The sequence below is a fragment of the Apodemus sylvaticus genome, chromosome 1 (assembly GCF_947179515.1).
Source record: "Apodemus sylvaticus chromosome 1, mApoSyl1.1, whole genome shotgun sequence".
Lineage (NCBI taxonomy): Eukaryota > Metazoa > Chordata > Mammalia > Rodentia > Muridae > Apodemus > Apodemus sylvaticus.
This window is the reverse complement of record NC_067472.1, coordinates 54947734-54961367: the sequence shown is the minus strand read 5'-3', so window position 1 is coordinate 54961367 and position 13634 is coordinate 54947734. Positions and strand designations below refer to the sequence as shown.

At 36.0% G+C, this 13634-nt stretch overlaps 1 protein-coding gene across 2 annotated transcripts in view; it reads right to left on the bottom strand.

Moving 5' to 3' along the window:
- The window catches only part of LOC127678370 (solute carrier family 22 member 19-like), a 70896-nt gene that overhangs the window by 47613 nt on the left and 9649 nt on the right, over positions 1 to 13634 (bottom strand). The window contains exons 3-5 of one of the 2 annotated variants that reach the window (XM_052173260.1): positions 11624 to 11778; positions 11365 to 11533; positions 1589 to 1712 (exon numbers count right to left, since the gene is read on the bottom strand). In XM_052173260.1, the coding sequence (XP_052029220.1) occupies positions 1589 to 1712; positions 11365 to 11533; positions 11624 to 11778 (448 nt within the window). The remainder of the gene's footprint in view (positions 1 to 1588; positions 1713 to 11364; positions 11534 to 11623; positions 11779 to 13634) is intronic. The other variant, XM_052173268.1, reaches the window with a different exon arrangement.

Below are 13634 nucleotides of genomic sequence, written 5' to 3'. Positions count from 1 at the left end.
GTTCAGAGGGCCTTCAGAGTCCATTGTATAAAGCTGTAAAAGAGAAGCCAGGGTATCAGTGAAAACCCAAGATGTGGGAGGTGCCAGAACTATGGGACATCTGCCAAGAAAAGCCAAATACAGTGGTGATATATGTTACAGGCAAAAAGTCTGAAAGCATAGAGCCCATCTAAGCCCTTTGAAATTTAAGATCTAGACACTTGATATGTCTAGATCTCAGTCCCCATAGGATCCTGGTTTTCAGTGCTTGCCCTCCACTGAGTGGAATTATTTGGGAAAGATTAGGATGTGTGGTCTTGTTGGAGGAGATGTGTTACTCAGGGTGAGCTTTGAGGTTTCAAAATCTGTGCCACTCCCAGTTAGAGCTCTTTCTCTCTCCACTGCCCCTTTCTTGCTCTCTTGTTTTCTCACTCTCCCTCCCTCTCTTCGTCCTTCCCTCACTCTCTTGTGCTTGTAGATAAAGCATAGTCTCTCATCTACTGCTCCAGTATCATGCTTGCTTGTTGCTATGCCTCCACCGTAGACTACCCTCTGGAACTGTGAGTCCCCAAATTAAATGTTTTCTCTTATAAGATGACTTGGTCATAGTGTTTTTGTCACGGCAATAGAAAAGTAAGCAAGACAAGAAGCTATTGTTGCTGCTTTGGGAATTGTTTTGTTGTTTGGACTTGACCTGCCTATTGACTTGCCATCTACATAGCTTTATTTGTGTCCTAGAGTACTGATACTGTCAGAGAAGCTTCTTTTTCACTGGGTATGGTTACTGCAAACTCAAAACAGGTCAAAGTGCTGGAAATGTGTGACTTTTGAGTGTTCATCCCTAAATTGGACATCTATATTACCCCTTCCAAGGTTCAAGGAACAACATGAGGGGTTTAAGAGACAGAAGAAGTGGTGACACACATACAATTCTGTTGTTGAGGGTTTATATAGCCATTGTATACTTAAACTCTCAGCCATCATGGCTACCTGCACAAGACCCACCCAGACGGTCCAGTCAATGGTTCATCATGGGAAGTAGAGAAGCTTGTTAAGTCCATTCTCTTCTTACCGACAATTGCTAGATGGAAGGACTTATAAAGGCCTACTGCTCCTCAAGACTGATAGTCAATTGTTTATTTTTAGAAATTTTTTTCAATTGAAAAGTTACTGGAAGTTATCTGCTGTCCTGTAAATAACCTCTCATTTATATTTTTATAGCTAACCTTAATGGAATTTTTTGCTTCACACACACACAAAAAAAAACATGAAAGTGCAAGAGGACTGTTTAAGAAGAGGGGGAGGACCAGTGGGAGTGAAAGAAGAAAAAGAGCAAGGAGTGAAAAATATGATAAAATATAATATATGTGGAAATGTTACAATAACACACATTGTGTGTAAGTAATATATGCTAAGAAAAGCTTTAAAATGAATAAAATCCTGTGGATACATTTTTATAAATTAAATTCAATAAGCAAAGGGAAAGCAACACATTTGGTCCCTTTTGAAAGAAACGTGTATACGTTATATTTAATAGTAGCATATTGCATCTTGACATCTAGATGTGTATTACCAAGTTTGTGTTTCCTTATGCTCCCATTATGCTTACCTCCATGGTTATGACATCTCCAGAATCCTTCATTCCATTTATGTGTGCAACTTTTCTAAGTTCCTTTAAGCCTTTCTGGGGTTTGTTGGTCATAATTAGCCACCGAGCTGACTCTGACAACCACCTGCTCAAGAAGAGGTTGGAATTATAAAAAATTCTTATGTGGTCATTTTCTGTGCCAAATTTGTCCTTGGATAGTTTTATTACTCTAATGGTTATAACTCGTTCTAAATAACAGTAAATATAATCCTATGTTTTCTGATACCTTCACTAGGAAACAACTGATCCATACAGTACACCTGTACTTTTGGAATGCAGACCTGGAGTCATGTTTGACTCCCTGACATGACTTGCATGCAAACTTCACAGAGTTCACTGAACTGAAATATAAGGGACCCTTTATATAGTACTTTTCCAGATTTCCTTGTTAGAATGTAGGAAATATTTATTCATAATATTTTCCTAATTAAGAACCTCTGAAGAAATTTTACATACTAATTATCTGAATTGCATTCATCCCTATTCCCAGAACCTGATGGCATCTAACCATGTATGAAAGAAGAAGCTGACTCATTTTCTCAACTATATAATGAGAGCATCAGTGCTATGATGTTAATTGATATGTTGTGAAGATTTAAATTATATGAATGAATCTGACAGAAGGTTTACGCTTTTGTTGGTATGAGCTCATCTTACTGTGTCAAACCTATAATCACCTCTTAGAGTCAATTCTAACTATGTCTCTTCCTCAAAAATAAAAAGAATATATCTTCTTCTCAACATCTCATGGTACCCTCTCCAAAACTGACCATATACACAGTCACAAAACACAACTCAACAGATATGAGAAGACTGAAATAATCCCATGCCTCCTATCAGATCACTACAGAGTAAGGGTGGTCTTCAATAGCAACAAAAACAACAGAAAGCCCATATACACAGGGAAGCTGAACAATGCTCTACTCAAAAAAAGAAATTAAAGACTTTATAGAATTTAATGAAAATAAAGATACAACATACCCAAGGAAATCCAAAAACTTATCAGATCCTACCACAAAAGCCTTTACTCAACAAAACTGGGAAATCTGGATGAAATGGACAATTTCCTAGATAGATACCAGGTACCAAAGTTAAATTGGAATCAGATAAATGATCTAAACAGTTCCATAACCCTTAATGAAATAGAAGAAGTCATCAAAAGTCTCCCCACCAAGAAAAAAGCCCAGGACAAGATTGGTTTAGCACTGAGTTCAATCAGACCTTCAAAGAAGACCTAATACCAATACTCTCCAAACTATTGCACAAAATAGAAACAGAGGAACACTATCCAATTCACTCTATGAAACCACAATTACTCTGACACCTAAACCACACAAAGACCCTACAAAGAAGAACTTCAGACCAATTTCCCTTATGGATATTGATGCTGAAATACTCAATAAAATTCTCACAAACCAAATCCAAGAACACATCAAAATGATCATCCATCATGATCAAGTATGCTTCATCCCAGAAATGGTTCAATATAAGGAAATCCATCAACATAATCCACTACATAAACAAACTCAAAGAAACCACATGATCATTTCATTAGATGCTGAGAAAACATTTGACAAAATCCAACACCCCTTCATGATAAAAGTCTTAGAAAGATCAGTTATTCGAGGCCCATACCTAAACATAGTGGAAGCAATATACAACAAACCAGTAGTCAACATCAAACTACATGGAGAGAAACTTGGAGCAATCCCACTAAAATCAGGGACTAGACAAGGCTGCCCACTCTCTTCCTACCTATTCAATATAATACTCAAAGTCCTAGCCAGAGCAATTAGACAGCAAAAAGAGACCAAAGGGATACAAATTGAAAAAGAAGAAGTTAAAATGTCACTATTTGCAGATGATATGATAGTATACTTAAGTGACCCCAAAAATTCCACCAGAGACCTCCTAAACCTGATAAACAACTTCAGCAAAATGGCTAGATATAAAATTAACTTGAACAAACCTGTGGCATTCATGTACTCAAAGGATAAAATGGATGAGAAAGGAACTAGAGAAGCAACTCCCTTCACATAGTCACAAATAACACAAAATGCCCTGGTGTGACTCTAACTAAAGGAGTGAAAGAGCTGTATGACAAGAACGTCAAGTCTATGAAGAAAGAAATCAAAGATCACAGAAGATGAAAAGATATCCCATGCTCATGGATTGGCAGGGTTAATATAGTAAAAAAAAAAAAAAAAAAATGACCATTGTGCCAAAAGAATCTACAGATTCAATGCAATCCCCATCAAAATCCCAACTCAATTATTCATAGAGTTAGAAAGAGCAATTCTTAAATTCATCTGGAATAACAAAAATCCCAGGATAGCTAAAACTATTCTCAACAATAAAAGAACTTCTGGGGGGAATCAGCATCCCAGAACTCAAACTATGCTACAGAGAAATAATGATAAAAAAAAAACTGCATGGTATCAGTACAATGACAGGCAGGTAGATCGATGGAATAGAATTAAAGACCCAGAAATTAACCCACATACCTATGGTCACTTGATCTTTGACAAATGAGCTAAAACCATCCAGCGGGGAAAAAAGACAGCATTTTCAACATATGGTGCTGGTTCAACTGGCAGTCAACATATAGAAGAATGCTAATTGATCCATTCTTATCTCCCTGTACAAAGCTCAAGTCCAAATGGATCAAGGACCGCCACATAAAACTGGATTCACTGAATCCAGTTCAGTTAGATTCACTGAATCTAATTGAAGAGAAAGTGGGGAAGAGCCTGGAGCACATGAGCACAGGGGGAAACTTCCTGAACAGAACACCAATAGCTTATGAGCTAAGATCAAGAATTGACAAATGGGACCTCATAAAATTGCAAATGGGGAGGGGAGATGGAATAGGGGATTTTCAGAGGGGTAATACAAAAAGGGGATATCATTTGAAATGTAAATAAAGCAAATATCTAATAAAAATTTAAGAAATGTATAAAATTTAAGAAATGTATAAAAAATTTAAGAAATGTATAAAAACATAAAAGAAAATAGATACAAAAATACCCAATGAAATACTCAAACCAAATCCAAGAACATATCAAAAAGGTATTTTACCATGTCCAAGAGTGCTTCATCTTACAGATGGAGAGATGGTTCAACAATCAAAAAAAAATCAGTCAATGAAATCCAACATATAAATGAACTAAAAGAAAAAACACATTATCATCTCATTAGCTGCTGAAAAAGCCTTTGACAAAATCTAAAGCCCTTTATGATAAAATCTTGAGCAGATCAGGGATGTGAGGTACATACTTAAACATCATAAAGGCAATGTACAGCAAGCCAATAGCCAACACCAAATTAAATGGAGAGAAAATGAAAACTATTCCACTAAAATCAAGAATAAGACAAGATTTTCCATTCTTTCCATATCTATTCAACATAGAACTTGAAGTTCTAGCTAGAGCAATAAGACAACTGAAGTAGATAAAGAGAATACAAATTGGAAAGGAAGAAGTCAAAGTATTGCTATTTACAGCTGATATGTTAATGTACATAAATGACCCAAAAGAATTCTACAAGGGAACTCCTGTAGCTGATACACACCATCAGCAAAGTGACTGTACACAAGATTAACTTTAAAAAGATCCATAAACCTCCTATATGAAAATGAAAAATGGACTGAAAAAGAAATCAAGAAGACAGCACCCTTCACAATGTATAAAATTGTGGTAACCATCTTATATATCTAATAAAAAATAATAAAAAAGAGAATTTTTATTGGGTATTTTATATTGATATTCATAAGCAAGTTTGGTCTGAAGTTCTCCTTTTTGGTTGGGTCTTTGTGTGGTTTAAGTATCAGAGTAATTGTGGCTTCATAGAATGAGTTAGGTACTGTTCCTTCTCTTTCTATTTTATGGAATAGTTTGAGGAAAATTGGTATCAGGTCTTCTTTGAAGATCTGGTAGAATTCTTCGCTAAATCCATCTGGTCCTGGGCATTTTTTGCTTGGGAGGTTTTTAATGACTATTTCCTTGTGCAATATGGGCCTGTTTAGTTAGTTTACCTGTTCTTGATTTAACTTTGATATATGGTATCTGTCTAGAAACTCATCCATTTCATCTAGATTTTCCGGTTTTATTGAGCATAGGCTTTTATAGTAAGATCTGATTTTTTTTAATTTCCCCCATTTCTGTTGTTATGTCTCCCTTTTCATTTCTGATTTTGTTAATTTGGATACTGCCTCTGGGCCCTTAAGGTAATTTGGCTAGGGTTTTATTTATCTTGTTGATTCTCTCAAAGAACCAATTTTACTAAAATAATCATTTTTAATGAGCTAAGATTTTTTTCTTTTCTGACTAATATATTCATGCATTCTGTTTAAAACAGAAGCATGCTATAAATGTTATGTACTTTCAATGTTTTCAAATGTATTTATATTTTAAAACTAAATTAAAAACATTAGTATTAAGTAACATAAAAGTAAATGAACATAACGAACTTCTATAGAACATTCCAGCCAAGCAATACATAATGTATATTCTATGTAGTAGCAACCCATGGAACTGTCTACAAAATCAACTTCTTATTAGGACACAAAACAAACCTCACCGTGTATATGGAAAAATTTAAAGAACCATCCTATAATCTGTCTGATCACAAAGGAATAAGGCTGGATGTCAATAGCAATCAAAACTACAGAGAATACATAAACTTATGGAAATTAAATGATGATTGGGGAGAAATCAAGAAGGAAATTTTTAAATTTCTATGATTGAGTGAAAATAAAACACAATATACCAAAATCTATAAAAAAATTAATAAAGGCTTTCCTAAGAAGAGAGTTTATAGTACTAGGTGCCTATATCAAAAATTTGAGAGATTTTAAGTAATAATTTGATAGTGTATATTAAAGCCTTAAAAACAAGAACAGACCAAAACAGTAGATATGAAGAGAGAACTAAAATCATGGCAAAAAATAAGAAAAGTAAACAAGAAAAGCAGAAAGATAAACAAGATTGACAAACCCCTAACCAAATTAGCCAAAAGAGAGAAGTAGATGCCCCAGGAAGGGGGAATGCCAAGGGTGGCACCCTCTCACAGGCAAAGGGGAAAAGGGATGGGGGAAGAAGGTGGAATGGGGGAAAGAACTCTGTGAGGGCAGACCTGGAGGGAGGACAACATTTGGAATGTAAATAAATAAAATAATAATAATAATAATAAATGAGAGAAGCGGCAAATAAGTATGATTAGAAATGAAAGGAGAAACATTATAATAGATACCAAAAAATCATAAATATGATTTAAATCGCTTGTCCCTTGAAATGAAACATCTAAAAGAAATGAACAAATATTTAGATACATGAAACATACCAAAATCAAACCAAGATGAAATAAATAACTAAAACAAATCCATATAGCCAGCAATGAAATTAAAGCAGAAATAAAAAAGTATTCCAATCTAAAGCACTCCAGTGCATGCATACATTTGCACAGAATTCTGCCAGAATTTCAAAGAACTAACACCTACTTCTCAAATTATTCCATAAGTTAGTTAAAAGAACATTTCCAAACTCTTTATGAAGCTGGTATTGATGCTACTTTGCTATTTGGTTAGACTACCACGCTCTCTTACATTCATAGCCATAGATTTGTGCAACTCTCAACCCTAGTTAAAGAAACTTATTGCAGAGGATAGTGGTTAATATAGATCATCATAGCTGTTCAAAATGCTGAGAATAAGTAACTGAGTTCTCAGCCAGAGATAGGACATCTACATCAACATTCCTCACACAGAGTTCAGGGACTGTGGTAAGAGAGGGGAGGAAAAGAATTTAAGAGCTGGAAGGTAGAAAAAAAAGTACTGTGAAATGTTGTCCTCTCAACATGACATGGCTGTTATATACATGAGCTCATAGTACACAAAATAAAGCCAGTTAAAAATTTTAGCAGGAAGGGAGAAGGACACACCAGATTCCACCCATAACTGAGGAGTTATTGGCAGTTGATGGCTATAAGAAGAGGAAAAAATTCACTGTAGGAGTGTGATCACTGACAGATCACAGGGCACAGGGCACACATCAGTGGAGCAGCTGGGACAGGAAACGTCCACCAAGGAGCCTGGTGGCTCCACAGCCTTCTGTGCACAGCCCACTAAGAGAGAGTGATCTCCCAGCAGTGCTTTCACTTCTGAGAGTGGAGGTGAGATCTCCACCTTCTCTCTGAAGGGGAACAGGTAAGAGTGCACAGGGAATACAATCAGTGGAGCAACTGAGACAGGAGCCTTCCAGGCGCCATTTACACCAGGGAGTCAGGCATCTCTATAGCCTTCTGTGTACAGCCTGCCAGGAGAGAATGATCTCCCAGGAGTACAGACACAGGCTTACAGGCCCACAGGAGGGAGAAGCTCCAGCCAGAGACAGGAAGACCAACTAACACCAGAGATAACCAGATGGCGAAAAGCAAGCACAAGAACCCTACCAACAGAAACCAAGGCTACTTGGCAACACCAGAACCCAGTTCTCCCACCACAGCAAGTCCCAGATAACCCAAAACACAGGAAAAGCAATTTAAAATTGCATCTCATGATGCTGATAGAGGACTTTAAGAAGGACTTATATAACTCCCTTAAAGAAATACAGGAGAACATGGGTTAACAGGTAAAAGCCCTTAAAGAGGAAATACAAAAATACCTTAAAGAATTTCAGGAAAACACAAAGAAACAAGTGAAGGAACTGAACAAAACCATCCAGGATCTAAAAATGGAAGTAGAAACAATGAAGAAATCACAAAGTGAAACAATTCTGGAGATAGAAAACCTTGGAAAGAAATCAGAGTCGCAGATGCAAACATCAACAACAGGATACAAGAGATAGAAGAAAGAATCTCAGGTGCTGAAGATACCATAGAAAACACTGACACAACAGTCAAAAAATGCAAAATGCAAAAAGCTTGTAACCCAAAACATCCAGGAAATTCAGGACACAATGAGAAGACCAAACCTATAGGTATAAAAGAGAGCAAAGATTTACAACTTAAAGGGCCAGTAAATATCTACAACAAAATTATAGGGGGGAAAAAAACCTCCCTAACCTAAAGAAAGAGATGCCCATGAACATACAAGAAGCCTACAGAACTCCAAACAGACTGAACCAGAACAGAAAGTCCTCGGGACACATAATAATCAAAACACCAAATGCACTAAACAAATAATATTAAAAGCAGTAAGGGAAAAGGGACGAGTAACTTATAAAGGCAGGCCTATCAGAATTAGACCAGACTTCTCACCTGAGACCACAAAAGCTAGAAGATCCTGGGCAGATCTCATATAGACCCTAAGAGAACACAAATGCCAGCAGACTACTCTACCCAGCAAAACTCTCAATCACCATAGATGGAGAAACCAAGATATTCCATGATAAAACCAAATTTACACAATATCTTTCCATAAATCCAGCCCTACAAAGGATAATAAATGGAAAACACTAACACAGGAGGGAAACTACACACTAGAAAAAGCAAGAAAGTGACCTTCTTCCAACAAACCCAAAAGAAAGTAACCACACAAACATAAAAATAACATCAAAAATAACAGGAAGCAGCAATCACTATTCCTTAATATCTCTTAACTTTTAATAGACTCAATTCCCCAATAAAAAGACATAGACTAACAGAAATATTTTTCATGTAAATCTTCAATTTTATCAAAAAATATTTATAATTCCTCTTTCAATTAATTTAGTAATGTTTTTATGTCTACCATTTTATCTGTATTATTTTCCATGATAATCTTCAATTTTATCATGTTTTTCTATATATTTCTTCAATTTTATCAGAAATATTTTCCATGTAAATTTTATCAGAATATGTTTATAATTACACTTTCAATTAACTTAGAAATATTTTATGTCTACCATTTTATCTGAATAATTTTCCATGATAATCTTTAATTTTAAATGTTATTCTATATTTTCTACAATTTTATCAGAAATATTTTCCATGTAAATCTTGAGTTCTATCATAAAATGTTTCTACTTCCTTTTTCAATTAATTTAGCAATGTTTTTTGTCTACTATTTTACTCTTTAATTTTCCATAAAAATTGCCAATTTTAATGTGTTTTTCTATATATTTCTTCAATTTTGTCAGAAATATTTTCCATGTAAATCTTCAATTTATCAAAAAAAGAAAAAATAAAGAGTGTGATCACTGGTTTCACCATAACCCAGTTGGATAACCCTATACCCATGAGCACATGGGCAGTATTCACTGGACTCAAAGGAATAAGCATGTAAACACATAAATAGTACATAAAGTTGGGAAGATGTGTTGGGGGTCCTGGTGGGAGTTGGAAGGGTATAGTGAGGGGTGGGAATGATAAATATGTTATACTCATATATGCAATGTGCATATGAAACTTCAAAGATTAAATAAGTTTTTTGAAAATGATACACATGGATTCTACTGGACATTTAATAAATTTTTTAAACTTTCAAGCCAAAAAATAAAAACTAGTCAGATTATATAGTACATACCTTTAATCTTAGCATTAGGTGGGCAGAGGCAGGTGGATTCTCTGTGAGGTCAAGGCCAGTCTGGTTTACATAGGACAGCTGAAGGACATTTAATGGACATGAAAATGGCCATTAAAAGTTTTGACTCCATTTCAAAGAAAATCAAAATTAAATTAAAATGTAAAATAAAAACATGAAAAGAAAAGGAAGGGGACATAAAGAATAAATAAGATGAGTGGGTCATTCTGCCTACAGATGTTGGGTTTTTTTTTTTGGTTTTGTTTGTGTTTGTGTTTATGCATGTGAGTACACTGTAGCTGTCTTCAGACACACCAGAAGAGGGGGGGCATTGGATCCCGTTACAGATGGTTGTGAGCCATCATGTGGTTACTGGGAATTGAACTCAGGACCTCTGGAAGAACAGTCAGTGCTCTTAACCTCTAAGCAATCTGTCCAGGCCCCTGCCTACAATTTTAAACTAGAGAAACCATGTATGTTCTTTCTTCATTAAATAGTAGGGATAAATTTACTTCTTTTCTTTTATCCATATCACCTGCAAAGGTAAATGTCACAAAAGTTTCTATAATGTTTCCCTTTTTAAAGTCACTCATACAAATACAAACTATAGTAGAGGCAATCTAATCTTAAAAGATTTTCCTCTAAGAAAGGAAATGTTTTTGTAAAAATTCTATTGTAATTAAAGTTTGGTAGCAAAGACACACAGAAAATCCAAAAACATTCTGGTAAGAACTCATTACTACTCTCTCTTTCTTAGGGTAGTTTTTCCTTAATAAACAAAATTAACTTGTGAGTAATAAAATTTAAATATCAAATAATACATAGTTTTTTAAGTATACCATATCTAATAGTGATAATATGTATGTATTGAATACACTTCCCCAGAAATTATTTATTTATCCATAATATGAATATTATGAGATACATTTTATCCAGTTATTAGTAAAATCAAAACTCACAATTAGAATCTTCAGATAAATAATAAGTCCTCTTCAACATAACTGTGTCTCTTGTCACAGATGTATATAATTTTATAAAAAAAAATACCAATGGTCTTAAATTCAAGTTTAATTCAGTATCCTTGGTTCATTTGAGTCCTACTTGTCCTCATGATACAAAACTCAAAGAGGAGCATACACGGTCAGGTGTTAACCAAGTACAAATGCATTTCTTTCATTCTGATTCCATGTACATGGTCATTCCACGATTCCATAAGACAGAAGAGAAAGGAAGTTCATACCTTGTGGGTACAAGTAAGAAAAATATTGGTACAGATATTGCCAGATGGAGGTGGTGCCAGTTTTGAATAGCAAAAGCCAGGCCTGCCAATATTATCTGCCCAACCGCTCCAGCACACAATAACAGTGCCGTTGCCAAGGCTTGGAATTTAGGTCTTGTCCATTCTATTACTGAAAGAAAAGAAAATGAATCTTAATTTCAAATTAAGATGGGAGTCAAAAACAAAGCTTGGAAAATGTCCATTAAAAGTTTTGACTTACTGAGCAAGCCACTATTTGTCAAAATGGTTGAGAAAGAAACCCCTGCCAGGAATCGAAGTGAGCAGTAGATGTGGAAGGTAGGAGCCAAAGCTGCACAGGTTTCAGCGATGGCCATTTGCAGTGAAGCGCATATAAAGATTAACCTCCTCCCAAACCTGAGGGAAAGAAAGGATAGCCCATGGGAACAATGCACTTGGCATACAAACTGAAGATACTTTAAAGTGATAAAAATCAAGAAATAACCAAAAGTGTATATCCTGACAAGCAACTTTCTGTGTTTGAAAACAGTGTGAACCAAAGCTTCATCTCCAATTTACTACTAGTATCTTTCCTACTAATTCAAGCCACAAGACAGTATAGAACATTTGAGTTTTGACATTATATAAATACCCTTTTACTAAAGTAATTACTTAACATAATGTACTGGATGGTTTTGTGTGTCAACTTGACACAGGCTGGAGTTATCACAGAGAAAGGAGTTTCAGTTGGGGAAGCGCCTCCATGAGATCCAACTGTGGGTCATTTTCTCAATTAGTGATCAAGGGGGGAGGGCCCCTTGTGGGTGGTGCCATCCCTGGGCTGTATTCTTGGGTTCTATAAGAGAGCAGGCTGAGCAAGCCAGGGGAAGCAAGCCAGTAAGAAACATCCCTCCATGGCCTCTGCATCAGCTCCTGCTTCCTGACCTGCTTGAGTTCCAGTCCTGACTTCCTTTTGTGATGAACAGCAATGCAGAAGTGTAAGCTGAATAAACCCTTTCCTCCCCAACTTGCTTCTTGGTCATGATGTTTGTGCAGGAATAGAAACCCTGACTAAGACACATATATTAGTACCTTGTTTCATTGATATGACAAAATACTTATTTATCAAATGGACATTTTTTAAAGATTTATTTATTATATATACAGCATTATGCCTGGAGTCCAGAAGATGGCACCAGATCTCATTATAAATGGTTCTAAGGCACCATGTGATTCCTAGGAATTGAACTCAGGACCTCTGGTAGAGCATCCAGTGCTCTTAACCTCAGAGCCATCTCTGCAGCCCTACACTATGACATTTTTTGAAGACTAATAAATTATTCTGATCAAAGACTAACAATTCTAATGGAGAAGTCAAGGTAATGAGAATGGATTAAAAAAAAAGATCTAAATTTAATTAGTTCTTTGAATAAATGGAAGAAAGTGATCAATTAACATATTCCTGTGAACTGTAAGAATAAAATGGCTGCCCCCAAGGTTCAGGGACCATCCCGGAAAAGAGAGCAGAGAGGCTGTTAACAGTGAAAGGTCAGAAAAGCAGAAATGGCTCTCCTGAGTGAAGAGTCAAGCAGCAATGTGAAAGTCTGCACAGCAGCTGAACCTAGAACTCTTAATATACAATGTTCCTTCTCCTTGCCTTCCCTGGGGTGGTCTTTGGGTATCTTCCTTTCTGGCAAGGAAGATGCTTTCTTAGAAGCTGCCCTTCTTTTATAATTAGGTACACCAGTATGTATAAAAGTGTAAGCACTCACAAAGCTGACCATACACTAAGTAAAAGCAAGGTGCCTTTTGCACATTAGTTACTCAGAGGGAACTGAAACCAGCTTCGTTGTTTTCCCTGAGCCCTCTCCTGCCTGTCACCTCACACCCAGCTGCCAGACTTCTTACTCATCTTCCTCGGAGTTCCTGGTGCTGGGAAACACTGTTTTAACCCCCAAATCTGTTTTAACCCTAATAATTCTAGGTATTCTTTTCAAATACACAAAACAAAAACACAAAATTAAAGGAAAAATGGTTTAATGGAGTGAGAGATTGTAGCATTACTCTCAGAATTTAACAAAGAAGCAAAGAATAACCACAAGACACAAGACACATTAGTGAACATGACTTCCAAACAAAATGACTTGCCTGGCACGGGGTGGCACTGCCCCACGAAGAGCAAGTTACAAACTTGCTATGATCTGATGTGCCTCTAGGATTCAAACTTAGAAAATTACTATCTGGTCTGATAGTACTAAGAGACACCCTTCAGA